General features: G+C 45.9%; 6 protein-coding genes across 6 annotated transcripts; 5 read left to right on the plus strand and 1 right to left on the minus strand.

Annotated features, from left to right (window-relative positions):
- Positions 1–112: 112 nt before the first annotated feature.
- Positions 113–14,902, minus strand: BHQ10_003053 (uncharacterized protein; the record flags this gene model as incomplete). The annotated part of the gene is made up of 14 exons (XM_040875267.1): positions 113–285; positions 365–1,069; positions 2,207–2,334; positions 2,400–2,870; positions 2,936–3,274; positions 3,328–3,409; positions 3,936–4,481; positions 4,542–4,755; positions 4,812–4,935; positions 9,855–11,555; positions 11,606–12,395; positions 14,014–14,243; positions 14,326–14,501; positions 14,570–14,902. The coding sequence occupies 14 exons, from the start codon at positions 14,900–14,902 to the stop codon at positions 113–115; spliced, it is 6,012 nt and encodes a 2,003-aa protein (XP_040731557.1).
- A 741-nt stretch (positions 14,903–15,643) lies between these two features.
- Positions 15,644–15,850, plus strand: BHQ10_003054 (uncharacterized protein; the record flags this gene model as incomplete). The annotated part of the gene is made up of 1 exon (XM_040875268.1): positions 15,644–15,850. The coding sequence occupies one exon, from the start codon at positions 15,644–15,646 to the stop codon at positions 15,848–15,850; it is 207 nt and encodes a 68-aa protein (XP_040731558.1).
- A 3,972-nt stretch (positions 15,851–19,822) lies between these two features.
- Positions 19,823–20,458, plus strand: BHQ10_003055 (uncharacterized protein; the record flags this gene model as incomplete). The annotated part of the gene is made up of 1 exon (XM_040875269.1): positions 19,823–20,458. The coding sequence occupies one exon, from the start codon at positions 19,823–19,825 to the stop codon at positions 20,456–20,458; it is 636 nt and encodes a 211-aa protein (XP_040731559.1).
- Positions 20,459–20,986: 528 nt separating this feature from the next.
- Positions 20,987–22,054, plus strand: BHQ10_003056 (uncharacterized protein; the record flags this gene model as incomplete). Its single annotated transcript, XM_040875270.1, has 1 exon — positions 20,987–22,054. The coding sequence occupies one exon, from the start codon at positions 20,987–20,989 to the stop codon at positions 22,052–22,054; it is 1,068 nt and encodes a 355-aa protein (XP_040731560.1).
- Positions 22,055–23,185: 1,131 nt separating this feature from the next.
- BHQ10_003057 (uncharacterized protein) lies at positions 23,186–24,317 on the plus strand (the record flags this gene model as incomplete). Its single annotated transcript, XM_040875271.1, has 2 exons — positions 23,186–23,550; positions 23,603–24,317. 2 exons carry the CDS (start codon positions 23,186–23,188, stop codon positions 24,315–24,317), a joined length of 1,080 nt encoding a protein of 359 aa, XP_040731561.1.
- A 1,611-nt stretch (positions 24,318–25,928) lies between these two features.
- Positions 25,929–26,873, plus strand: BHQ10_003058 (uncharacterized protein; the record flags this gene model as incomplete). The annotated part of the gene is made up of 1 exon (XM_040875272.1): positions 25,929–26,873. The coding sequence occupies one exon, from the start codon at positions 25,929–25,931 to the stop codon at positions 26,871–26,873; it is 945 nt and encodes a 314-aa protein (XP_040731562.1).
- Positions 26,874–27,157: the final 284 nt, after the last annotated feature.

Here is a 27,157-nt window from a genome sequence, read left to right on the forward strand (position 1 = left end):
ATCCAGTGTCATACTACTGAACCCAACAGGTTGGACCTGATTCCTTAACAACATGCTTGCCGCAAACGTGGGCTTACTTCACTCAATAGTATTCATGTCTGCCCATAACCGATTACAAAACAAGCCGGACCTTCAGCTTGTCACCTTGTATAATCTCGTCTTTTCTGGCAAGTAGCTCTTCCATGTCCCACGTGCAACTGAGGTACCTTCCAGCAAGCCACTCGCGCCTCTCCTGAGTCAGAAAAACGACCGTATCTCCAGCCAGTTCAGGCTTGTCCGTAAACCCTAGCCAATTCTTCAGTTTCTAGCCCAAAAAATACGGAGAAGTTCAACTCGTGGAATGAACCTGAAATCAGAAACCTACCAGCATGTGTTTCTTTAGGCATTGCTTCAGCCAGCTGGGTCATGACTCCACCAGGAAGCACAGAAAACGCCAAAAGCCCATCCTTGGCCTGCTCTACCAGCATAAACTCCGTAAATTTCAAAACCGCCCACTTCGAAGTCCCGTACGCACTTGCTTCCGGACGCAGATTATGAGCTGCGACCGAATTGATATTCACCATAGTTTTCAACCCATCCACTGTCGCCGTCAACAGCGGCGTGAAAAACTTGGTCATAAGAAAGACGCCCTTTAAATTAACCTCAAAAGTCTTCCACCAAACGTCCTCGTCCGCCTCAACGACCGGACGCGCTGGTGTCATGAATCCAGCATTATTCACTAGTACGTCCAGCCCCCTTGGAGAAGCCTTTTGGACTTGAGCGGCGGCTTCAGCCACTGATTTGCTACTGGTTACATCCAACTCTAGACAAAGCACAAATGGAGAGGTTGACCTTCCAGCTTCCTTTGCTGCACTCTCAATCTCGGATTTCACATTTGCGTCAAAACTTTCTGGGCATCCGAGGCCGATAAATGAGGCCCCTGCTCTTGCAAAGGACGTGGCAATGGCTTTCCCAATACCGCGGTTACCGCCTGTGATAAAGACGGCGCGACCGTCATGACCGAGTGAATCTATTCGCGAATTGATGAATGGGTATGTGTCGCTGTGGATGGTTTTTGTAAAATTTGAGCCTGGTGACGTTCAATATTAGTCAAACCATTGGCCTTTTAGAAGGAGTTATTGCTCCCATTTTCAGGGACTACCGGAGGATACGAAGACATGTTATTGTTTCTTGTTGTCTACCTACCTACTTGATTTTCCCTGACGCGCCGGGGCTTTTCGGTTCCGTTTTAGTGCTCAGCTCTCGCCGCTTTTTATTACTGAGTAGAATTGAGCATGCCTCTGAGCGCCGAGATCAAATCAGTGAGCCTTATCAAAGCTGTTACGAAACCAACTTGCATGATGCTAGGCAGAGATATGACCGCTTGGCTAGTTTATATAGTTTCGAGAGGTTCAGAGTCATTATATTGTATGGCTGACTGCTAAATGACTAGGCTAAAATAGACTTTATGTTTTGTTTATGGTGATATTACAAAGCGTAAGTAGGCTCTTAGACAATGTGCTTTCAGGAGAACACCTGTAAACAAAATGATGCTATTAAAAAGGTCACAATGTAGCTGCCGTATTAGGTGATCGTGCTTAATGCCACTACTTCCAGGACTAATATTTCAGGACGACATGTTTCAGTGGTTCCAATACCTAAAGATACATTCTCTATACTATAATAGCATGAGCAAATAAACCAAATCATTTGTCAAATTAACACCGACAATGAACTTCTCCATTATCACGCCATAACCTTCTACCCGCTCTTATATGTTGTACGAGGAAGCCCATTCTATTCCCCTGATGCAATAATGGAAACGCCTATTTGTCTGATTTACCTCCAGAAAATCGGAATCAAATTGTCGTATACGTCTTCACTGCTCCAATCCTGCACTTTTGGATATCTCCTCCTCACGTCAGTTTTTGCTTGATTCAGCCACTCCTCATCGAGCCATTTTTTCGCTTCTTCACGTTGGCTGTTGTCGAGGCTATCCTGACTTAGCGCCTGCGACAGCTTAATATGGTTGCGTATATGCTCGACAGGCGTGCCATCTTTATGATAACTAGTGGCCTCCATAGACACGCAGAGATTTTTACTACATACTCGATTAATATGGGTCGAAAAAATCATTTCAGACAGTCAGAATGAAAATAAAGCTGGACTCACATTGCTTCCTCGGTTTTGCCTTGTTCCAAGCAGCACGCCCCGATTTTATACATACAGCCGCCATAGAAGGGATGAAGGCGTTTATCATTCTTCATCCAGGAACTTGCGGCTTTTCGAAAGGAGTTTTCGGCAGATATAGAGTGTTTTTGCCGTTGTTCCAATGTTCCCTGGACAAAATATGCGCTACACAGCATAGTTAGCCCTTGAAAAGAACAAAATATCGATGTATTAGAAACTGAGGGACTCACTAGGCAAGCATAGCCCAGTCCTTCTTCTCTTCTTTCTCTAGCTGCTTGATTGCCGTATCAAGCAAGTCTCTTGCCTTAACATCGTCGCCAAGGTAGACCATACATCTAGCCCTGTTTGTGTGTAAAAAAGAGGGAATTGGTTTCTCATTGACTGTCCACCAGTTATACGATTCTTCCAACCATTTTTGAGCTTCCTGGTGCTTATTGGTACTGTTGTAACAGTATCCGATATTATTGGTCACATGACCAAGTAATTCCTTTCCAATATTTTGGCGAATAACGTAGATTTTCTCATTTAAATTGATGGCTTCCTCAGCGTTACCCAGGCTTTCCGCTCGGTTGGCTTGGTAAGACATAATATCGGCTTCCAAGCCCTCCTTTCCCGGCCCGTTTTCCAGGGTACTCACAGCACTCAAGCTGACATCGCAAAAGCTCTTAAGGTCGAGCAATGCGTTAACCTCATAGAGATATCTAAATGAAGAAAAACGACCAGTTAGTTGTCTGATAATAAGTAAACCTCTTGCTCATGAACTTACCGTTGGCACTGTATGAGAAGTTCGCAAAATTTTACCGTAGCTTTAAGGGGTTTGGAACCTCTAATTTCCTCCACGAAGCAGTCTTTCAAATAGGAAACGTGCTGCAGATAATGATTGTAGATTTCCCAATCTCCATATAAATGACCTCTCTGAGTGTCTTGCTTTGGAAGGACATTAGAAAGGAGATCAACCGCTCGATCGAAGTTATGTTGTCGCTGCTTTTTACTCAAGGAGCTTTTGAATTGCGTCTGGATCACCCTATGGATAGATAGCACCCGTGTTTTCTCATTCTTTTTGACCAGATATGGCCTCATCAAATTGGTCACAACGCGCAGAAAACTATTCGACTAGGTTAGTAACCATCTTCATAATTGACATGAAATGCGACTCACTTGAGTTTGTTTAGGCAAAACTCAAGACCATCCGCAGACTCACGATTGACGCCCTTTTCGAAGAGTTCTTGCGGAATAGAATCTGGCATCAACCATGACATTACTCCGAGTAGTGTATGGCTCTCTGGGTCCAATTCTTTGAACGTAGTTCTCCACACTATAGCTAACTCATCCATACCATGAATTTGATTAGCGTCTTCCACGTACATATCCATAAATTCACACGTCGAACAGCTTCCATTATGGATGAGACCTGCGATTAGTAATATTGACAATGGATGTCCACTCAATTTCTCAGATAGATACACAGCAGCTTCATTTTCCTCCGAATCCGGATGAATTCCATCCTTCCGTTTTAAGAGAAAGAAGAGATATCTCGACCCCTCAACGGCAGACCAAGGTTTGACTTCCAAATTCACCCCGGAAAGATAAAGGGTATCTGGATAAATGGAAGTCGTGACAATAATTCTGCCTTTGGTCGTTCTTGGCCAGTAATGCGTACGCGCTTCGACCGTCCTAACATTATCATAGACCACGAGCCACTTGCATTCTATTTGAGTTAATTTTGAGGATTAGTATGCCAGACGGCCGAGTGGTGAAAGCTCTACAAGAATAGTACTTGCCTGTCGTCCGAAACCACTCTTGAAGAAGACTGAAATTCTCGTCGGGAGTCTGGTGGTTTGCTCCTGAGAGTCTCAGTCCCATAGCCAGATCAGTGAAGCTCTGTCGCAAAGATGTGCGACTCTCTCCGCAGATCCACAAAACGACATCGTAGACGTTCTGTCTGTACCTTTTTTCGATGTAAGTCGAAGCGATTGCACTCTTCCCCATCCCTTCCGTACCATGAAGAACCACGCATATTAACCGCTCTTCCTCGACCGATGGAAGCAGAATCTCATCGAGTTCCTTAAAATAAGAGTCTCTGTCAAAATGTCGTGCCGTGCGTGTGGGAGGTAACATCTGGCAGCGTCTAGTGGAGGCTGCTTCATTAGCATTCGTGGATGACGGAATCTGGATGCGTATTGGTAGGTTGGCTCGACTCGTATTCTCGATCCACGCCATGGCTTGTTCGATATCCCTGTTGGTCATTTCATAGTAATGATTGATGGATTTGGATGAGTCTCTGCTATCCTCGCCATGTTCTGAACGGATAGCTAGAAATTACGTCAACTGTGAGGTGCTTGAAGAAATGAAAAAAATGCTAATTAACATACGTTGTTGTAGATTGTCGTCAGTTGTATAGATATACTTGATCAAATCTGTGAAGAAACCGACGAACAATGTTTGCATATTGAAGCATGTTTCCCTAACTGGGTAGCCAACAAGCTGGGGATCATTGCACTTGTCGTTAAAAATATTGGCCTTAAGGGCCAATGATCTTACAAGATGAGGAACTTCAACTAATCCAATTGGATAGCTGTCGACAAGCTGTCAATGTGTTAGCGTACATCGTCTACATCAAGGTAACACCTAGGGCGACTTACCTGTAAAAGGCATGCTAGGGCACCCCAAAAGATATGAGCATCAAGATTTGCCCCCAGCTTTGTTTCGAAGAACTCAACGAATGCTTTAAAGGAACTTAATGGAGGTCCCCACACTGTTCTCGGCCTTGTTCGTCCGTCACGTATTATGTGATGGACACTTTCAAACGACCCATCTCGGTCAATAGTATCCAACTGCTCGCTGTTTAGAGAATTTCGTATGTTCTCGATATATTGAGTCCATTCATGTGCGAAATCTATACTTCTGTGAAACTTCCTTTAGTACCAGTAAGCAGAATTGGTTGCCAGAGCGACTTACAGGTCTTCCTCTACCATAGTAAGTATAACACGAAGGTCAGCGGGAAATATTCCGACACCGACTAGCAAAGGATCGTATATTAAGATAGATGTTTGAGAAGTTGATCGGGTCTCGCTCTATAGAAGCATGCAGATGGACCGAACACGTTAGTCTGGTATAAGGTTGGTAATCCGCTAGTAAGGGGTTACGTAGATCTGATTCGTCAGGGGCAGAGCAAACAGGTAGGTCAAGATGTAGTAGAGATACGTGAGAATGTGAGTATATAAGAAGCAGAAAGAATATTATCAGAGCTGCTTGTATGGTTGGTTTATATATGTACTACCGCTTGAACTTTGGCTATGAGAACTATCATTCTCTCCTACGGCGGCCTGTTTTTGGGGATTAAAATTATACTTCTCCCAGATACACACTATGGTCAGCCGGGAACCAATTAGGCTACACTACTCACCTCACGCTAAATTAATTAGCCTATGATGGTGCTTATCTCGATCCAATGTTTCCCTCGTGCTCAGCCATACCTTCAGACTACTTCTCTTTGTTCCGGGAATGTTATTATATCTAGGTCGACTGTTCTAGACTAGACTCGTCATATTTGCTACCATGATTCATCGCTTCTAGGTGCCCTTCGTCGCGCCGGGGAAGGCCCTCGAATCTTGCTAGCTTTCGTTTAACAGCTCCAATCATTGAGGATGATGCGGAATACAACGTGCGAGTTCCGATCTAAACGGGAAATGGAAATTCTTCCTTGACATCGACAGTCTTATTGATCACAAAGGCGCTTTCTTGATCTGGACTACCCCTCTCACTCACTCCACTCTCTTGTAAAGAAAACGAATGGGAAGCCTTTCCAGCGCCGCATCCTGTTTCACAACCACGTTTATGCTGCACATGCAGTATCAGGTTCTGCGGGGAGWTTTTTAMAAGCCGCTAAGCGTTGAATCGACTCTGTCATCGGAGAGGGAGTCTAGAGTTGATAATCATTTAAAAAGGAAATAAAGAGGTGAAACCGAAGATAAGAAGAATGTAGCGAGGGTGTCATTGAGCTTTTCCCGATGGATAGGTGGCGGTACTTTGCTCGGATCAAACTAGTCTCGTGAATAGTGCTAAAGGGAGAGTGCCAAGTACGTTTTGATGTCATATGTTCTTAATGCACTGCAACTGTAGAGACGACCCGAATAACAGTCGGTTTAAAAACTCTATTTCCTGAGCTCTAAACCAAATATAGCAAAAGTCCCCTCAATAGAAGCACACTTAGCACCTTTACCCTCACGATCAACACCAATCTTCCTGTAACTACGGTCGGATAGTGACGGCAATTTGCACAACGCCCACCACTAATTGTAGCACAGCCAATGCACTAGTCAGTCCACCGATCCACAGCACAGCCCAAAACGTATACCATTGTAAAGGGTTCCGCCGGTCTCGCCAAAAGTCTCTGACTCTACTCGGCTGTTGTCTCATACTGTAGCGTTGTAGTTTCAGCAACCGGTGACCAAAGACGGGAAAGTCATCACACGCCGAGTACGTGTCGCATTCTTGAAGCTGGTCATGGATGTCGAGCACTGAGGAGGGAAACAAAGCGCCGGGGAGAAGGTCGTAATGCTTTTTCTGGCTGGTAAAGCTGAAAATGCGCAACCGCGAGAGGAGTGGTGTGGTACATATGGTAGAGAGAAATGGATCAATGTGAGTCGTGGTGAGGGTGCTAGAAGAAGTAGAGGGGTGTCGATACTTGGTAGTAGAGTGACAATTTTGTGCTTTTGATGCTCTTTTGGATAACTGACTGAGCTCCTTACCAATTTGTTTGCGAGATCTGGAGGATTGGCCGAACAACAGGCGATAAGACAGCAGCACCTCGCGATGTAGCGCTGACTTTTCTGCTGGAGAATCAGTAGCGGGATTTGGCGGAAGAACTCCTTCTGCAATGCTAGAGTACCTAAAGCAAGATGCTAACCAGTTATTCCCCCGCATAAAGAATATACTCGTTTTCATCTGAGAGGAGAGCACAAGGAATGGGTATGTTTAAAGGTGTGGAAAGCAGAAAGCTATGATAAATAAGTACGCACTCTTTGAATGATCCAATTTCTCCGTCATGTAGCACATTGATCGCACAATAGGAGGGAAAGCGGAAGATGTATAGAGTGCGTTTCGAGCGATTAAAGGCGAGGTGCGAAGTCAGTGTGTCAACCCATTTTAGCTTGACTCGGCCAATTGTTAGGAGCGAAAAATAATCTAAGCTTGATTGGTAGAGTACATCGTCACTCCGGGTACTCTCCGAATACTCGGCTTTCGCAGTGCGGCCCCGAAGGTCTTTGAATATGATGTGCAAAGGTCGCCCTAACTGGATGGAAAATTCTATCTCAGAGTAATTTTTCGCCGCCACTGAAGGACGCCTGCCCGCACTTCGTCCATCTCTATTCACGATAGCGACAGCTATTGTTTCATCATCGAAAATGGGCTTGAGTGTTGCTGACGTCCAACAAAGCACAGCAAATATTGCCCGCAGCACTTGTTGCTTCTCGGGTGACGTTTCATCTAGTGATATTTTTGAGTCCGCTAAGAGTTGCTCGTAGGCACGCTCTATGCTTACATCCCTATCTCTCGATAACCCTTGGAAGCTTTTCATCACCGCAAGACACCAGTGCCAACCATCGATCGGGATTGAGGGAGGGTCCCGAGCAAGAACCTTCCAGATAATGTTGAATCGGTCCTCTAGCAATTCCTCAAAGCAGCTTTCTAGATGGGAGCAGAAGGTCCAAACCCCTGGCCATTCCGATGCGCGATCGGCAGTACAACCGAACAGTAGCTCGATGGCCTTGATGCGTAGTGCTGTTGTCTGTTTGAGTACATGCCGGTCAGAAAAAGAGAACCGAGAATCTATACAATTGGATTACCGAAGTGTCTTCAGCACTTGCTGTCAAAAGTTTTTCCTATACACATATATAGAAGTCAGTAGAGCTGTCTGGACCATTGAACAAAAAAGGTGAGGTTGGGCTATACGGACGCTGTTGAATTTAGGCCTTCCCAACCAGCTCAATAACCGCTGATAAGGTCTGGTTGAGTCTTCTTCAATTGCCAGGACAACGGTATTATCTTTCGCTTGTCGCTCCATGTCAACGTCAAAGGCGGGGCCATCTGTTTGCTGGCTGCGTGTGCCATTGCTGGCAGAGTCGTTCATACTTTCTAAGTCCTGTCTGTTTTGTAAGTTTTCTTAGGTGGTATAATGATGGAGGCGTTACCAGTAATCTACAGAACCTGGCCCACGATCCGATCGGATTAATATTAATTATATGATCTACAGGTTCGATAAGGCTGCCTTAGCAATGATTGTGCCTTGCGCAGCCTACCTTGATTGAGAGACGGCGGCAAACTATAGGATCTACGTAGTAAGTCATCTTGTCCCAATGCGTGGTGGCTGTTTCAGTGGCACAGTGCGCTGGTAGGCGGAGCTCCTCTTGTTTTTTAAACCCAGCTGTACGAAGTACATGATTTTTACCGTCACCAGTCTTGCATTTAAATGCTGCCGAGGGTCTAGAGCAGTATTGTAAGTTCATATATCGGACTCGAACGAAGGACGTATGCATTGATATGAGAACAGTTCGGGGAATCATATTGACCCTTCAGGACACAAAGCCGACCACTAAGCACTAAATTGTGGAGCTCATTTTGTATGGATTGATGCCTAGAATAAATCTTTCGATTACGAAGACGAGCGAGGGGCCTGAGCTGACCGTCGACAACCATCTAGGTCCAGTGAGTGCCGACGGCTGTCATTGGACGACACATGTGATGGACTTGATAAATCACATTTAGCGTGGCGCCTAGCGACGCCATGAGTTGGAATTAATTCGCGATTATCACGTCCGAAACGTAGCGCCAGATTACCCAAACAAACGTTGAAAGTAAAGGTGATGGACATGGTCATGGGAAAATGGGAAATTGTTTGATGGACCAATACAGACTTCCCGGAAAAAATGGTCTGGTACTGTACTCGATTGCTTTACGGCGATCCCAAATCTGGTGAAGTTACCATATCTTTCTCACTGCTACTATATACTGTACCACCGATCGATGACGCCTTTCAACACCAAAAAAATGAATAGTTTCCATTACTCCAGTACGGTGATTGGGAGGAAGGTCGAACACATGACGAGGATCCAACGGCTTGCATCCCCTGCTCGATCGAGTGGACGGTCACTCTCAATAATAGGGTCGTGGCGAAAGATACAGATCAAGACCCGGTTCTAGCCCCTCAATTTTGCAAGTTCGAGCGAATATGGAGTATAGTCCACTGTTAACGCCACCAATAGTGTAATAATGAATGAATAGCATGCAGCACCCTGCGTCCCTGCGTCCTCCACAGGAAGAGACATACAACGCCTCAGTTTCAACCGCCCCCGAAACTATGCTTCTCGAGGGCGAGGCCACACAGTGGACAAGAATGTGGCTCCTCTTCCGAAATACAAGCCTCGCAATATTTTGCCCTAGTGTCCCTCCGGTATCCCTGTGGTGTGGTCGTGGTGCAATTTGTGCAAGAAAAGTAACACAAGCTATATTGAAGACACGCATCACAATCAGCAGACAGCAGTGATTGCGGGGTCCGCGAGAATTCTGTGTTGTATAAAAGGTCATCGTAATCTCCGCCTTTTATTTTCAGCAAATTGTGCAACTTCCAACGATTTCTAAAATGTCTTCTCTTGTATGATTGCATGAGTGGAGTATCACCAAACACGTCCGTTGCTTGGAAATCCGTGCCCGGGTAATCAAGCAATAGCAAAGCTGTAGATTCGCTGTCTCCGAAGATAGCGTAGAAAATCGGTGTTCGACCAAATGCGTCTTTAGCGTTGACATCTGCACCATTCGCTATGAGACATCCGAGAAGATTTTCGTCACCATTCAGTGCTGCCAAGTGTAAAGGTAGGCGTTGATGTGGATCACGGATGTTGGGGTCAGCTCCTTCTTCTTTCAAATATTTGAAAACATCATAGCGTCCTTCTGATCCAGCTTTCAAGAGATTGGCCAGTGTCACGTATGATGCTGCACCTGTTCCTCCATGAACAGATACTGAGTAGGCTCCTGCATTGAAAAGCAACCGTGCCGTTGTGGAGTGGCCGTTCATGGCAGCGTATGCCAAAGGGTCTGATTCGCCTGAAGTGGGGGATGTAGCATAGTAGAGATGTGCATTTCTTTCAATCAGAAGCTTCACCACAGACTCTCGTCCATTGCTTGCTGCAACAAAAAGTGGAGTTTGGCCAAACCTGTCGACTTGAGTGGCAGATGCCCCATGGGCAAGTAAGAGTTCGACAGAGGCTAAGCAGTCACCTTCAAAGGCAAAAGGCATCAAGTGCAATGAGTCACCAGCGGCAGCATGGAAAAGTGGTGTTCTGCCATTTTGGTCAACTGTATCGACTTGGGCGCCTCCCTCAATAAGTCTTTGCATCATCTCCACTCTGCCGCTGACAGCTGCGTAGAACAAAGGGGTGAACCCCAATTGGTTCATGCTATCCGGATTAGCACCATTCTGGAGAAGCATATTGAAAAGTTCTTCGTGTCCGTATGCAACAGCCCAGGACAAGGGCGTGCGCCCGACATGATCTTCGATGTCAACTTTGATCATATTCGAGTTTAGCATAGATTCCAAGGGATTCGTCAGACCGAAGAAAGCTGCAAGATGGGCTCCTTGCAGTGGTTCCTTGATTTTAATGGCGGTAAGTAGCGTTTTTGAGACACCTCTAGCGTTCCGTTCGACCTTGTACACAGAGGTGGTTCGGTCAAAGGAGTACCCGAATATAACTTGGGAGCTTGCATGAATTTTGCTCTCGGCACCCAAAAACTCCATCGTCATGGATTCTTCCCCAGCATGCTTTTTGTAATGATGACCCCAATTTTGAGCCGAGTACTTGTAGAACGGATATTTGTCGAGCCTATCATTCAAGTATTCTTCAGTCCCACAAGGTCCTTCGTCAAAAACATCCAGGGACATGTATGCAAGGCAAGCGCTTGTCATAATACGATGAATGTCGGGGAACCATTGGGTTAAATTTCGCGCAAAGTACTCTGCGGTAGTGTAATGAACAAACTTGAGTGAGTTGGACTGCGCATCGATCGTGACCAAGCCAATGCAAATGGAGATCAGTTCTTCGATGTCGATTATGTTTGTCTCGTCGAATTCGGATTCGCCGATTTCAACAGCAAGAGCATGTTGAATTTCAGGGAGGGAAAGCGGCCATGTTGACAGCAATACCCATCCAAAGATGGTTTTGGCAGTTTCTTGAGCATATTGTCCTTGCTGCTCAATTCTCTTCATTGTCTCATCATAAGCTTTATCGTAAGCTGCAGAGCCGTTTTGAAATCGCTCTATCACTTTCCGAATCCGCTTCTCATTAATCTCATCTTGTACCAGATTGAGATACAATTTGGCAAGTAAAAACCTCAAAGATGTCAGTAGTGTTCCATGATACATGATGTATGTCCCACCTACATTCCTCCCGAAGACTTAACGATCTCATCCTGGATGTATGTCAACAAGCCGCGCTTTTTAGCCACAAAAGGCGAGAAGTATGCCGCTCGGTGGTCAATATAGGCTCGAATGTCATCCTCACTGGCTTGAATCTCCAGAAGGACCCCTGTTTTTGTAAACAAGTTTGCAGTTTCTTCGTTGAACCGTGAAGTAGCCAGAATGTTGACGTTTGCTTTCCGTTGAAGACTGAACAGAAAATCCAATGATTGTCGCATAGTACCACCAGTAACGGAGCATTCATCTAAAGCATCGAGAATTATAAACGTTTTCGTGAATTCCGACACACGAGCCTCAAATTCCTTCTGAATCCACTCCAGCTTCATCAACTCCTCCCTTGGCGGCATTTTATGGGACCAATACTTTGATTTCTTAGGTGCCCCTTGCCAAAGCTGCCGGAAAATCGCAGCTAAGATCTCAAACACACTTAATTGCCGTCTGAAGTCGAAGAAGATATACGTGATGGCAATGTCATCCTCATCTGCAAATGATCCTGTGAGCCATTCGATGACGACGGAGCTTAATACTGTTTTCCCCGCTCCAGGGATGCCAGGACAGTATAAAAGCTGCATCTTGTTGTTCCGCCATGTCTGAACCTCTTCTTTGTTGATGAACCACGTTCCCGTGCCCACGTGTCGAGTTCTCAGCACTTCCAGATAGTGTTTCGAGCCATCGATTGGGCTGAGCCACGAAAGATCCCTTCCAAGCTCTTCAAAAAACTCTTCACGTATAAGCTTGGTGTCGTTCCGAATGTCTAGGGATAGACTCCTGCTCAAAATGACATATTAGATGCTGAACCAGACCCGTAAGCCAAAAGGCTGAGAGAAGATCGTTAAAGGGACTGAAGGAGCCACACTGGTTTATCTTGCTCATCAACAGATTGAAAAGTGTTATAGTGGACGTGATCCTATCACGGAGTCTGTCAATCTCCACTTGATCCCATGTGATCCTGCTCCATGCATGACGAGCCCTAGTCTTCCAATCAGGGGTTGTATAAGCCAACACCTCTGATTTGTCCAACTTCACCTTCAAATCCTTGAGAACCTCTCGACAGCCTTCTAATATTGTCTGGAGGTCCTGCTTCTGTTGCTCATTCAACCCGTCGGCGGGAATGTCATGAATGTCATGAAGGACAGTCCATACTCGTTTGACCCTGTTTTATTCATGTATCAGTATCTTTTTTTTCACCGGTCTCTATTCGTTGGTAGGATGACCGGAGTATTTTGTGTATCATACTCCTCTGAGATTGTCTTGAACTGTTTGGGTGCTTGGGAGAAGCACTTCTTGAGATCGTTGGCGAGCTTCAAGATTGCCAAAATATCTCCGACGCTGTAGCCGAAGCTCATATTCAGTACAAAATCACACTATATGATCCTTGTAGTAGAATGATGCAATGTTTTAAGTGCTTTGACTAACGGGGGAGGGTAAGTTGATCGTTATCTGTCAAGCTGAGAAAGGGTATTTTACTACTAAGAACTCGCTGATTTAGCCCTCCATATGTTTTGTATGGTAAAGCGGGTCAAGCAGGAATGCCTGCGTTGTAATACGCTAATACTAGCCCATGAGGCTATGAGACGCTCCCAACAGCGATCTCCGGAATCCTTCGATCAACTCTTTCAATTGGTTCCCTCAGTACTAGCACATACGGGTATCCTGTGATCTGACATTATCCCCTAACCCGTCACTCAGTTCACGTGTCAGTGAAGAGTAGTGTTGTGGTTTTAGGGCTTTCATTGTTTTAACCTATCTAATTATGTCTATGTGTGCTTTCTTAAACTTCCGTGACTTCCAGTTTGTCAACGCAATTCATTGGAAGATGTATTTGAAAGAAGTAAACTTATTTTGTTGGCTTGTGATCAAGCTCTTGGAGATTCTAGTTAGCTCCTTCATTTGAGGTCGTGGACTTTAATTGGCACTGAATGTGTAAAGTAACATTTCCTTTGTATTTCCCTGATGTGTATAGTGATATTCTACAAACATCAAACATATGCCTTTCCATTAGGACCTTTCCATGGGAAATAAATAGGTAGTTGCATAAGGTATGATGTAGGCATAGGTATTACATGTATCCAGGTTTAAACTCTACGCCCAAATGACTAGTTGCTCAGAACGATTTCATTTCCAGAGCATTAAGGAAACTCATCTATTGGAAGAGTGCATTTGCTCACATTCATAATATGACGGAACTCGCAAAATGCATCTTAGTAGAACGCCACCAATCTGACCTCGACACTTTCTCGGAGCGGCCCCTTTGCTTGTGGATTGGAAACAGCAGCATGGAAACCACCTGCAGATTGTGTTAACAGAAGAAACGACAAACATTATCGATGGCACGTTTTATCGAGACAAACATGTTTGGGTGGACCACTCACGCGCTCGTTTCCCGTGTGAATCCGAGTTTCGAAACACAATCAGGTCGTTGACGCCTTGATTCTTGAAATAGTACCATTTATGAGCATCGTTATAGTGTAATAGAAGGCCTTCGCCGATCAGATCCCGTCTTATCGCATCGTTGAGACGTATATCCTCCTCCGTGTCGATCGTGGTATAATCGCAGAGTGCAAGAGGCCAGTCGTCGGTGGGTTTCAGAGGTCGCCATACACTAAGTACTCAGTAAATTGTTATCTGTCTTGTCTGACGCTTTCTCTCTTTTATGGCAATTTATGACCGAGAAGATGACTCACTTGAGCATGTCGAACTCTTTATTTTTCCAGTAGTCATCCTGGCCAGGGAAGCAGTGCTGGAGAGTGAGAAATCCACCGGTTTGGGAATAATCACTGTGAGCTGTACTCGAGGGCTGTTCATATTCGTCTCGGTAACCTCTCACGATGGCAGGAAACTCAGGATCTCTTTTCCTAACCTGCAGAAAAGCCCGTCAGCGGGATAAAAATTGAATAGGAGAACAAGACTGAAGGTTTTAGTACCCACCGTTAGATCGAAACTTTCGATCCTCGAGTACTGTGGGAAGTGTTTGTGTAGTATAGCTTCTATCTCATACCAAAAGGCGTCCTGCACCTCTCTCTTCTTCGTGTAGACGTCATTAGGATCGAGGTGTGTTTCGGCGTGCAGGAAACAGAATCCATGCACATCTAACTTCCAGTGACTTGGATCTTCGACCGCGGCTACAGTCACTTTTCGGTCGTCCGCTTCATGATTCGTTCGACGCGCTCCTTCAACGTGATCGACGGGGTAATCTGTGCTGAAGGCTTTCTCTATCTCGAAAATGGGGCTTCGGGCTAAGTATCGGACGCGTGTCTCCATTACCGTGGGTGAGTCTTCACCTTGCGCGTGGATACTTCAGGGGTCGGACAGCGCACAGGTTGGAGAGTCTTTGTCCTTGGGAATGCCGTCAATTTCCGATATAATTAGTAATAGAGTATTTGATAGTGTTGGTTCAACGTTCTTGAAAGTAAATTTGACGTTTTACTTCGGGGAGAGACTTAACGGATTGTCTGGGTAAGACTTACTCACGCTACCAGCTCGGTCGCACTATGGATTCCGGGGGTCTACGGCTGAACACAGCAAAATGCAGTCTGCCATCGTACCCTGATTAGCAAGGAAGCTTTCACTGTGTCATCGCATTGGAGGAAATGTGATGTTTACGAGATAGCCAACCAAATGCGGCTTTCTGTCTGGTATTGCACAGGTTTAGCTACATGGACGCGTAGCGACGTGTTATGACCCGCCCCTTTTCAAGTACATACCTTGCAATATGCGTCCGTTTCTGCATAAAGACATAGTATCAAGTGAACAATGGTGCACTATCGCACTTCTGAGCAAGGTAGAGTACATGTCTAGTGGGCAGTAGTCGAAAGTGATGGCCGTCATTGGTGTGACAGCGTTCTCGTTGCCACTGGAACATGAGGATATAAATACCCATTCGATTCCTGTTTCCCGCGCACAAAGACATACCCGCTCTCCTACTAAGAAATCGGCAAATCTAAAAAGTTCTTATTCTCAATACAATTACCAACCAACCTTTAAGGCATCAAAGCGTTCACCATGCCATCCGAAGCGCAACAGTCCAATCTTCAGCAGCCGTGGAAACAGTGGCAGGCTTCACTTAATCCCTGGAGCCGGAAAGACGTCCGGGACGGCAACGTTATCCTTGAAAATGCGGATAGCGGGCACGGCACAACCGCTATTGATCAGAAGAACATCGACCTAAAGGCCGACAAGAAAACCCCCACGATGTATGTGACAGCGTAGGCATTCATGATATCTATTTGACCATTTCTTCGCAGTTAGTTCGCCTCAACTGTTGATTGCCACAACGAAGCAGATTCGATTTCGTCAAGGAACTAAGGTTTATTCATGTGTTTGCACGGAAAAGACAAGATGAATCATTTATTTAGCTCATAGTTGAATCATGTTAATATAATCATAATCTTGTCTACACACGCCTATAAGAAATTCATACCTTGCTTCATGCGCTTTCATCCTCTTGCGATCTGTTGCGTGCTTAAGGGGGCTTGCTGAAAGGCCCACTCCGCGACCCGTACCGAGTCATTCTTTCGTTAATATGCTATACCGTAAGTGATGTAGCCTAACATACGGTAAGAATTCCGTTACATGATTACAGGAGCTCTTCTCAGCGTTGATACTTCCTAAATACGTGTTGAAGCCTTGATATCAATCCAAAACTGCACGGATTCTCCATCTGAAGATTGAAGACTTCGGAATGATTGATCCCTCTTGCGTTATCACAGGCCACGACATCGATGCAGTGGCAGCCACTATTACAAGCTCTTATCGGCCAAGTCATCGGGTGCTTGCAGCACGAACTTAGAATTTAGCCAATGGACAAGCATAGGAACAAGGGATATTTATTGTGGCTTGCCTGTCAGTGTTGGCGAGCAGGAACTTGTAATATAACTAACCAGATTACCCACCAGTGACGAACCGTACTACCGGTAGTTGTGGATGACACGACTAGTATCGTGTATTAATTTACCAGCGTTGGGTTTGGCCGGGCTCGCATAGTGTGCGGTGGGTCAAAACAACACAACTCCAGCTCGTTGGAAGTCGAGTTGAAACCTAGCTACATAGAACCCTTACAGCGTCATGCGTCCTGCATCTCGGATTCATAGAAATTCTTTCTTTTGGACTCCATCCTCCATTCATAATGTAGTCTCGGAAGTTGGGATGGGTAGTTGTTGGTTCTGGAGCTTTAGTTCACGTATCCTCCCTGATGCATTAATATATAATCTTTCTTTTGCGACAAGCCATCGCTCTTAACCCCGCCAAATTAATTGGACGAAAATGTTCAGGCTGATGGATGGTTATTCGGTCATTCTTTAAGGAAAAACACTACTCAAGTAGTATACACAGTTCTCCAGCGTTCCGTGGTGTGACATCGGCCCGTCCCGCATACCTTGATTGAACTATAACTAGATCCACGTTTTGCGAAGACCCGCTACCAGTAGTGGATCCGACCTCTAAATTAGGAGGAATGCTGTTCTACACCAATTCTTAATAGACTGTACGTCTCCCAGGGGTCGCATGGCATTTGATAAATTATTTGACTTTTCATGATTACTACGCTGCAATATTATCACTTCCAGCTAACTTGAATATCAAGAGCTCAGCAATCGTTTCTGCTATGAGCAATATTGACATCTACAGAGAACGCATCAAGGCCGTCATCTTGATGAGCTTTCAGGAGAATCCCAATTGGAAGTATCTATCAAGCTACAGTATCTGAGAAAACTGCTCATGTTGCATGAGGCCAGGTCAAATTGAATCATTCACCCCGTACCTATCTGAGACTCATATTACATTTCGTCGAAGTAATTCATGCATTCTTTCAATACCATTGTTGCAGGTACTGGACAGATACAATCAGATTTGATAAGCCTAATCTCATGAGAGCCGCAAACCCAACCGAAGCTGTCTCGAAGAAATTCTCTTGTGGTAAAGGGTAGTTTCTCAAGACAATTTTTGAAAGTAAATTATCTAGAAGAGTAGGTCCAAGACTTTTAGCTAAAGATACGTTCATTAACAAATTCTTTGACACTAATCTGTGAATATCAGTATGTAAGGGATATGGGCAGGACGACATGGTCAAGGCGCCTTCTCTCTCCAAAAACTTATTGATATGTGCATTTTGAAGTATAACTAACCCCATCCAGATCAGGCACAACCACTTTGGAGAGATCTGAATTGAAAAGGCGCAACTGCTTTACAGCATAATCGGCGACACACCCTGAGAGCAACTGGCGAGGATCTTCCAACACGACGCGCATTCGAGTATTCATGGAAAATCAATCACTGGGGTTTGATATTTTAGACAGTTCCGATACAAAAGTAGTGGCATTATTGAACAGTGGCATGCTGTTTGGCTCGGGCATGAATGCAGAACATGCGTCAAACATAATCCGTCCARGCGGGGCCTGCCATAAAGTCTGCTTCACGATTTCTGAAATTGTGGCTCATGATTGTATATCTTTTGTGCTGCTGTGGTGCTCTCTGCAACAATCATGTATACTTGATCTTGCGCGATGATTTCACGACGTCTGTGTCCCAAAGTTGGACAAGCTGACTAAACCTCGAGGCCGTCTCCTTCCACACGGTAGATGACGGATTCAAGAGCTGGATTTGATTTACTACGACCTCCTATGGTGAACTGACGTGTATCAAATACATATTTTGACCTGCTTTTATCAAGGTCAACTCCCTGCCTCCAGCTCCATCTGGAGACTGATGGGCCTCGAAGGACTCACCACTCTAGCAGTACAATAGACTCTCCGAGGAAATTCGAGAAAATGCAAGATACGCGGCGCCGTCTTCAGTGCTGAAAAAGCAGAATGCTCGCCCATGCATGCCTTCAAAATCTTGAAAGCGATCAATAGATGAGCCATTCCATTTCAATAAAGTGGAGCCTGCGACATGGTCTGCATAAGCGAGAAATTGATACTGGTCAAGAGAGAAATGAAGCCAGTTATAATCCCATTTAGACGGAACAGTCTAGAATACCTTGATTTTTGATCCATCCACTCAAATACGGTGGCATTACTTGGAACTATGGCCACAACTCCAGGGATCTCAACCCCCTGGGCAAGCGCAAGAAAGTGTCTCCCTAAGAAGCTGAAGTATCGCCACTGCTTCACAGCGAATGTGAGAATCGCCTGGAATTCCTCAAAAATAAGGCCAATCTACTCAAAGATAGCCGATGTTATATCTATATTATATGGGCCTTTCCCTCAGAGCATGCTAGCTGTCGCCATAAAATGGCGGTCATGAATTCGAGGAACTCGGCACCCTCGCCTCCTGGAATGATCCTGGAATGATTAATTATTAGAACAAATAGAAATCATCTGTGTTATTTACTCGATAAATTAGCAGCGGAACATTGCTATCCCCAAGGTTCATGTTCATGCCCGCCTTGCCTCCAGGCATGTCTTGATGTCCTTCCAGGCAAAACGAAGCCACAGCTCGGGCAACCGGACGTTGAAAGGCTTTGCGCCAGCTCAACACGAATGCTTTGAGCCATATTGTTTGTGCGGGGAATTTTGTGTCAAATAGAGCCATAGAGTAGGTTAGTGTCTGATACTTGAATACAATCACGAGGTCATGTGGAGACATGACTAATATACTGTTATCTTGGAGGATATTGTATAATTTATACTTGCTAGTTTCTGGAGTATACAACATACAATATACGGAACATGAACAGCTGGAGATATAAGAACACTCATCCACCATCATATATTTAGTCCTTCATAGCTCTTCAATCTAAGTCACTTGATATTAGACTTTGACAGTGAGAGTCAGCAAGGCATTCCATCTTTATGCAACATCAGCGCTAAGGATCCTGTTAGCGTCATTATGTACTTCACACACGCATTCATAGATACTGACTTGATAGCTAATATTCCCGAATCGAGGAGAACTATTGAAGATATACTTACATCTAATCTCTGATTGGTTCAGGTTTAAACTGGAGACATCAGTTGACGATATAGTAATATACATACGGACTCACGGAGTAACGGAGTTCTACTATTATCACTACTACCTACTATTACTACGTACTAATCATTACTACACTGCTCTACCACGATAATATAATCCTTCAAGCCTGATGTTTTAAATGACGAACATGCTGCTATTCGGATATCTCTGAGATTTTCAACTTCCTCTTACGGACATACTATTGCATCTCTATAGAACTGATTAAAAATGGCCGTCCTTGATTTCAATCAAATCTACAACGACAATACCTGGGGCTCAAGCGAATCTCGATCCGGCCGGGGCTCTGAACTGGCACAGACACAACATATCCGTGGCGCTCTTCCTTCATTACTAGCAGAACTAGGTGTATCAAGCCTTCTCGATGTACCCTGTGGCGATTTTCATTGGATGCAACATGTCGATCTAGGCGCAATTAAATATATTGGAGGCGACATTGTCGAGGATATCATAACAGAAAACCAGCGCACTTTCAAATCCCGGAAAAATGTGTCCTTCAAAACTATTGATATCCTAAAAGATGAACTCCCCAAAGCAGACGCAGTACTTTGCCGAGATTTATTTGTCCATTTCACCTTGGATGATGCCCTCCGCGGGATTGCGAATGTCTGCAGAAGCGGCGCTACGTACCTGATTGCTACTACTTTTACCGATCGTCTAACGAACTCAGAGACGCTATTGCTGGATATGTGGCGGCCCTTGAATATGGTGCAGCCGCCATTCAACTTTCCGTCGCCGGTGGCTGTGATCAATGAACAGTGTACTGATATGGATTTCGGGTTGGATTATTCGGACAAATGTCTTGGGGTATGGAGGATTTGTGATATCAAGAATGTCTCGGTTTGATTATCGGGATTATTGTCGTAATAATGTACAGATCGACTAGAACAGATTTGAGACCATTGGCTCATCTCAGTGACAGCGATATCAATCAACCGACGAAGCACTAGTCAATGTAGGTAGTAATGTGTACAGCCACGTGACAAGTGCTCACAATTGACATATCAAAGCTTATTCTGGAAAGTATAGAACGTGTTTCCTCCGATTTGTACAGTCACCCATATCCCTAAGCTCCATATCCTTAAGCTCCTTCACCACCAAGAACACTCAATGGTCTAAGCATACGGCCGTAACTACGCAGCAAGAATCTTATTAACAATAATTAATAAATTAAAATATTACATATAGACAGTCCAACTCCATGTCCTTCAACTTGATTGGGACTTGTGGTTAAATCCGCGGATTTACAGGCTGAGATTTGTCTAAGTCCGGCTGCCAACAGATTCACCGACTGATATGGCTATCATCGACGAGGTATTTATAAAAGACTGTGAAGGTCCTTATAATAGATGATTACAAAATGTACCTCCACAAATGAATGATGCAATGGCCTCCAACACAACCGTCCTCGTAACTGGAGGCTCAGGCTTCCTAGCCTCCCACTGCATCATCGCCCTCCTCAACGCCGGCTACCAAGTCCGCGCCACAATCCGCTCTTTGTCAAAGACTACCACAGTCAAAAAAGCACTCAGAACTGGCGGCTCAACAGACAATGATTTGAGCCGACTAACATTCGTCGAGGCTGATCTCGACCACGACAAAGGCTGGAATACGGCTGTTGCAGGATGCACATATGTACTCCATGTAGCTTCACCCATCCCCTCGGCAGAGCCCAAAGACGCAAATGATCTAATCATCCCTGCTCGCGAGGGCACGCTGCGCGTCCTCCGCGCTGCCGCAACTGCCGGAACCGTGCAACGGGTGGTATTAACCTCCTCCTTCAACGCCATCTCATATGGCCACGCGGACCAACCCGAGCCCTTCACGGAAGAATCCTGGTCCAACCCAAACGCCAAACTTGGCGCCTATCCACGCTCAAAACTCGTCGCTGAGCGCGCTGCCTGGGATTTTGTGCGCAGCAACGAAGGCAAAGGCTTGGAGCTTACATGCATCAATCCTACGGCTATATTAGGTCCTGTTTTGAGTAAAGAGCATATCCAGTCAAGTGTTCATATTGTGCAGAGTTACTTGAGTGGTGAGATGCCGGCGAGTTTGAATCTGTATATGGGTGTCGTGGATGTGCGTGATGTTGCTGCGTTGCAGGTAATCGCTATGACGCATCCGGCTGCTAAAGGGGAACGATTCATCGCCGTCTCTCCGGGGGGTGGATGGATGCTCGATATCCCCCTGACCATTAAGAAACGGTTTCCGGCGGAAATTACCAAAAAAGTTTCCACAAAAGTGTTGCCGGTTTGGTTGACGAAGGTGTTGGGATTGTTCAACTCGCAAATTGCAACCTTTGTGTCTGAGTTGGGGAAGAGGAAGATTACTTCCAGTGACAAGGCTGCGAGGATACTGGGGTGGAAGCCGGTGAGGGCGAGAGAGGAAGTTATTGTTGATACTACGCAGTCTTTGATCGATTTGGGTCTTGTCAAGCATTGATTATATTGTATTGAATTCAGTGTTGCGGGTAATAGAATCACAGTTCTTAGCCCTGTCTGAAAATAGATATTTACAATGAGTCTAGTCGAAGTCATCTAAATCAGGATATGGTATTTGTTGGTTTGAATAAATAACTTGAACAAGTTACCCCATTCAATCAATGAACAAGTACGTACAATCGTATACGTGAACCCGTGCCTCTCAGTAGGCAGAAGCTGCTTCGGGTGGTCCTTGAATCCCTGAATGACCACCATGCCTGAAGCGTATCGTTATACTCTGATAGTGAGCCATTCGAAGAAACAGTCTACATTATGACGACAGCACGAAAGCAGGCCGTGCGATGCAATCGCATGACCCAGTTTAGGAAGAGCCTAAAGAGGATACGAAAGATGCTAGCAGATATCTGGATAGAAGAATAGACTGTTATGATAAGTGAGGTTGAGAAGAGGGATGGCTTGATCGCTTTTATGTAGAGTAGCCCTAATCCCGAACCCTAAGTGACTGGAAGAGACACTATGATTGGCTGAATCGGAGTATGCGGCTGACTCGCGGAGTTAGTTTAGCCAATCTACAGGCCGCCAAGAGCCTCTTGGCCCCATTATGAGGATCTGCCTGAGGCAGCAGTTGCATTTTCAATCTCAGGGGTTAACGAACATTGGGAAGGGCTTCTGAACTGATATCTTTAATATGACTCGTGAAAGGACCCGTTGAAAAAGTAAATGTATACATTGTGTATTGTATACATGATGATTATTATGATTGTCCGGAGTCCGGAACCAAATGGATGGATCTTAAAGAATGGAGAAAGGTCACGTGAAAGACCAGCATAGCTTCCCTCTAGTCCAATCAGACAAGCTTGACAGTCGTGGCTGATGTCTTGGCAGTCGTAAGGTGAAACAACAGGACATGCCAGCATGCAACATCATGTCTGCCATTAATCAGTTTCTCCAGCCGAAACAATCAAGTGACACAGCATTGACTCCTATACCGCATCGCTAATGGGCTTTTTTCGAGGTGTGTGCGACCTGTCGATTGCTTGAACGATCGATCGACTTCACCTCTCATCAGCCGCCCGCAAGGCTGCTGACAGCAGCAGCACTTCAACTTCAGCTTCAGCTTCAAATATTCAACATGCCGCAAGGATTCACCAGACGGGCGATTGGCGCCTTATTAACGGCCACCGCTCTGCTCTTAATATGGAGAGTTTCAAGTTACGATGTTGCCTCTTTAGCGCCGTCGTCGTCGAATAATCAAATCGCCAAATCCGGCGGAAACCCGAGACGAATTGCCAAAGTGTCGATGCTGTATGGCAATCCGAATCCATTATATGAACGAGCGCTTCAGAGTCACGAGCGACATGCAAATCGATGGGGGTATCCCATGTATGTGCTACAGGAGGATATCTCAGAGGGTTTTTGGAATAAACCGAGTTATGTGTTGTCGCTTGTTATCCAGGAGCTTGCGAAGCCAGCTGCGAAGCGGTCTGAATGGTTGATGTTAGTACCCTGTATTCTCTCTGCCTCAATTACGATAAGCTAATCAATACAGGTGGGTGGACGCCGACTCGATAATAATCAATCCCGCAATCCCCGCCGACATCTTCCTCCCTCCCTCCGACCTCTCCGAAATTCACTTTGTCGCCTCCAAAGACCAAAATGGGTTGAATACCGGTATCGTCTTCTTCCACGTCCACCCGTGGACAGTCAGCATGCTCGTCGAAACGCTCGGACATCCTCTGTATCTCCCCGAAATCGACCTAGGACGTTCCGCAGACCAAGAAGCCATGGCTCGGATTATGAAAAAGACAACCGGCGGCCCCGAAGGCCAAGGATATGCTGCTGGAATGGCATACCTACCTCGTCCCTGGATAAATACCTACGAATGGCACCACGCCTACGAAGGGGAAAAGGGGAATATGCTCGTCCATTTCCCCGGATTGGAGGACGATCGTTGGCCTCATATGGCGAATTGGTTGGACATTGTTGAAAAGACACCTCTGGAATGGGAGGTGCCGTTAAAGGAATCTGGGTACGATGAACTCACCCGCGAGTTTTGGGCCAAGTTCCGTGCTGCCAGGGATCTGGCCAATAGCGTGCAGGAGGATATCTGGCTGCTGCCGACGGGTACGTCGACGTCGCTGCGCCAGGCAGCCGTCAATAACGTGCGGCTTGCGCTGCAGCAACATGCCGATGAGCCGGAGCTGCTCCAGCAGCAGGTTGATGAGTTAAAGGCGGCCGTCAAGGAGGAGTCATCTGGGCGATAATAATACCATTCATTGTTCTGGGGTTTTATTTGATTGTTGTATCATCGGGGTTGGTTTTTGGCATCATATCGTGGATCATCTACCTATCGAAGGGAATTATTCTACACTCTCTGGAATCTGTCTATTTCGGCGCGGAGGCAACAGGAAACATTAATTTCTTATCTACACCTGGGCCTATCATACTGTATATACATCGCGTTATCCAAGACTGCATGTGCAATCCCGCTCCTTCCAGGGATGGTATGTCGTATCCGATCCAAGATAAACTCTCACATGCAGGGATCTTGCCGGTTGACCTATGTAGTATGCACCGCTGCCGTGCGTACTACGTAGCTATACCACGACTCAATTATCAATGTTTGGGTTGCAATTCGCTCGCTCCGGATCGACATGTTGAGCTTAGAGCCTTAGTTCTGGGCTTAGGATGGCCGACGTCGGAGTTGCTGCCTTGTTGCCTGGGGTGCGTGCACCTGGCCGATAAGATAAGAGCATTTGTCTTTCGACAGCCTCAAAGCTTGTTGATTTCTGGAGGCTGAGATCCGTGAAAGAGAACATATGTGATAGAAGTCTTGATGATGATGATAGTCGTGAGCATGTACTAGCACTAGTCAAGAAACGACGATCCGCCGAATCTATACGCTGCTTTGAGATTTGTACGACTTTCATCTCTTGATAGAACATCATACATAGACAGTAGTGCTAAGTATGCAGTCTACCCGGACTTAAGCTTCCACTCCGATTAAAAGTCAAAGCCAGCGAAAATTTCCAACCAATCATATGCCCTGCTTATGAGAGCACCGTCCAGGCTTTCGCTGGTCGCTGATTCAGTCAGTAGTTTACTCGTATGTATTCCAGCTGCCTCTGTTGAATGATTAGGGCTCGGACAACATGTGACGCAACGTCACTGCCTGTGACTCGTGTGACTCGTTGCGACGTATCGGGAAGGAGCAGTAAATCTCTGAGAGAGGAAGGAGCCAGAGACACCCAGGAAGGAGCGACTGACGCAAAAAAAGAACGACTGGACTGTGCACAGACCAGCCCCAAACAGGAAGGAGCGAAATCGCGCCCACGCCAGCCAAACCCAAACAGGCAGCTGACTTTTCTCTCTCTCGATATTTCTTGTTCGAGTATTTCCTCCGGACGCTCGTTCCACTGCGAAACCGGTGAGTCTCGCGAGACTCTCTTTTTCTTCTCTCTGGGTCTCGCAGTGATTTGATCTTCTCTCTCTGTCGAGTGACTCAGTACGTAGTGAGTGACTCAGAACCTAGAACCTAGAACCTAGAAAGAATGCTTTCCTGGTTTGGTCCAGTCGGAGACTCCGTCCCGTTTTCTACCATGCAGTTATGAGCTCCGATGAAGGGGGGATTATCGATTATAATACCACCTTCATTCCTGTTTGTGCTGTCAATAATTCGATCCTGCCGCACATCAGTTAACAATTTGGAATACTTTTTCATCCATCCCGCCTTGGTCGACCTCCTCGACAATGAGTTGATGAACGTTGGATCACTGTCTGATCTGCCGCACCGCATCACCCCAGACTAAAGACATTTATCTTTCTGACAAAACTTTTCGTCCGACACGCGGTTTCTAAATTCTTGATCTGTCAACATGTTCGCCAAAAGCCATGTCCACAGCCATCACAAACACCTCAAATGGTCCAACAAACAACCACCCGTCCTGACCGTCTCGTCCGGTGACGTGGTTACCTTCGACCTGATCGATAGCAGCAACGGCCAAATCACCGTCGACTCCGACACCTCTTCTCTCGATTCCTTCAAGCTGGAACTCGCCGATCCTGCCATTGGTCCCGTATACATCCGCGACGCCGAACCGGGCGATGCACTCAAAGTCGAGGTCTTGTCGCTAGAAACGGGAAACTGGGGTTGGACAGCCGTCGTGCCTGGGTTTGGTCTTCTAGCGGATGATTACAAGCAGCCTGATTTGAAAATTTGGAATTTCGACCCCGAGGCTGGGTATGCCGAGTTGAAACCTGGTGTGCGTGTACCCTTGCGGCCGTTCCTAGGGATAATGGGTATTGCGCCGGGTGCCGATGGCGAGTTTTCGACTATTCCGCCTACTGTCGTGGGAGGGAATATTGATTGCCGTGATATGGTGGTTGGTTCCGCGCTGTATCTACCGATTCAGGTGCCTGGTGCGTTGTTTAGTTGTGGTGACGGCCATGCAGCGCAAGGTCACGGGGAAGTCTGCGGAACAGCCATTGAGACGAACATGAAGGCTAAAATACGTCTGACGGTCTGTAAGAACCATCCCTGGGTTCGGTCACCGCATTTGTCGCTCCCACCTCAGTCGCCCGCCCCAGTCGCGTTTCCGGATAAAGGGCAATATGCTACCATGGGGCTGGACGCGGATGTATTGCAGGCTACTCGCAAAGCGACGCAATCTATGATTGAATGGTTGGTGGCTACTAAGGGATTGACACGAACAGAAGCGTATATCCTGGCTAGTGTTGCTGGCGATTTGAAACTTGCTGAGGTTGTCGATATGCCGAACCATGCTGTTACGATGAGCATGCCATTGAATGTCTTTATTTAATCATGTTGCCTTAGATTGTAGTCTCACGACCTTGCCTTTGTCCTGTCTTCTTCTTTGATGCCCGGTGTTGGTGGAACCTTGAATCATTATGTTCGTTTATTGGTGTTTGGTCATTACCTGGTTAGGCTTTTTGCATTGTGTATCAGCAGCGATATGTACATATGTTGGTGGCATTTGTCCTCTTGAGATTGAATTTATACCCTGACCACTTATTTTGCTCAATAGCGTAACTTGTAGATCTCGTTTTAATGCAGCAACATACCTCTGCACGGTGTTTATGACCT

The sequence above is a fragment of the Talaromyces amestolkiae genome (assembly GCF_001896365.1).
Source record: "Talaromyces amestolkiae strain CIB chromosome Unknown scaffold4.1, whole genome shotgun sequence".
NCBI classification, from domain to species: domain Eukaryota; kingdom Fungi; phylum Ascomycota; class Eurotiomycetes; order Eurotiales; family Trichocomaceae; genus Talaromyces; species Talaromyces amestolkiae.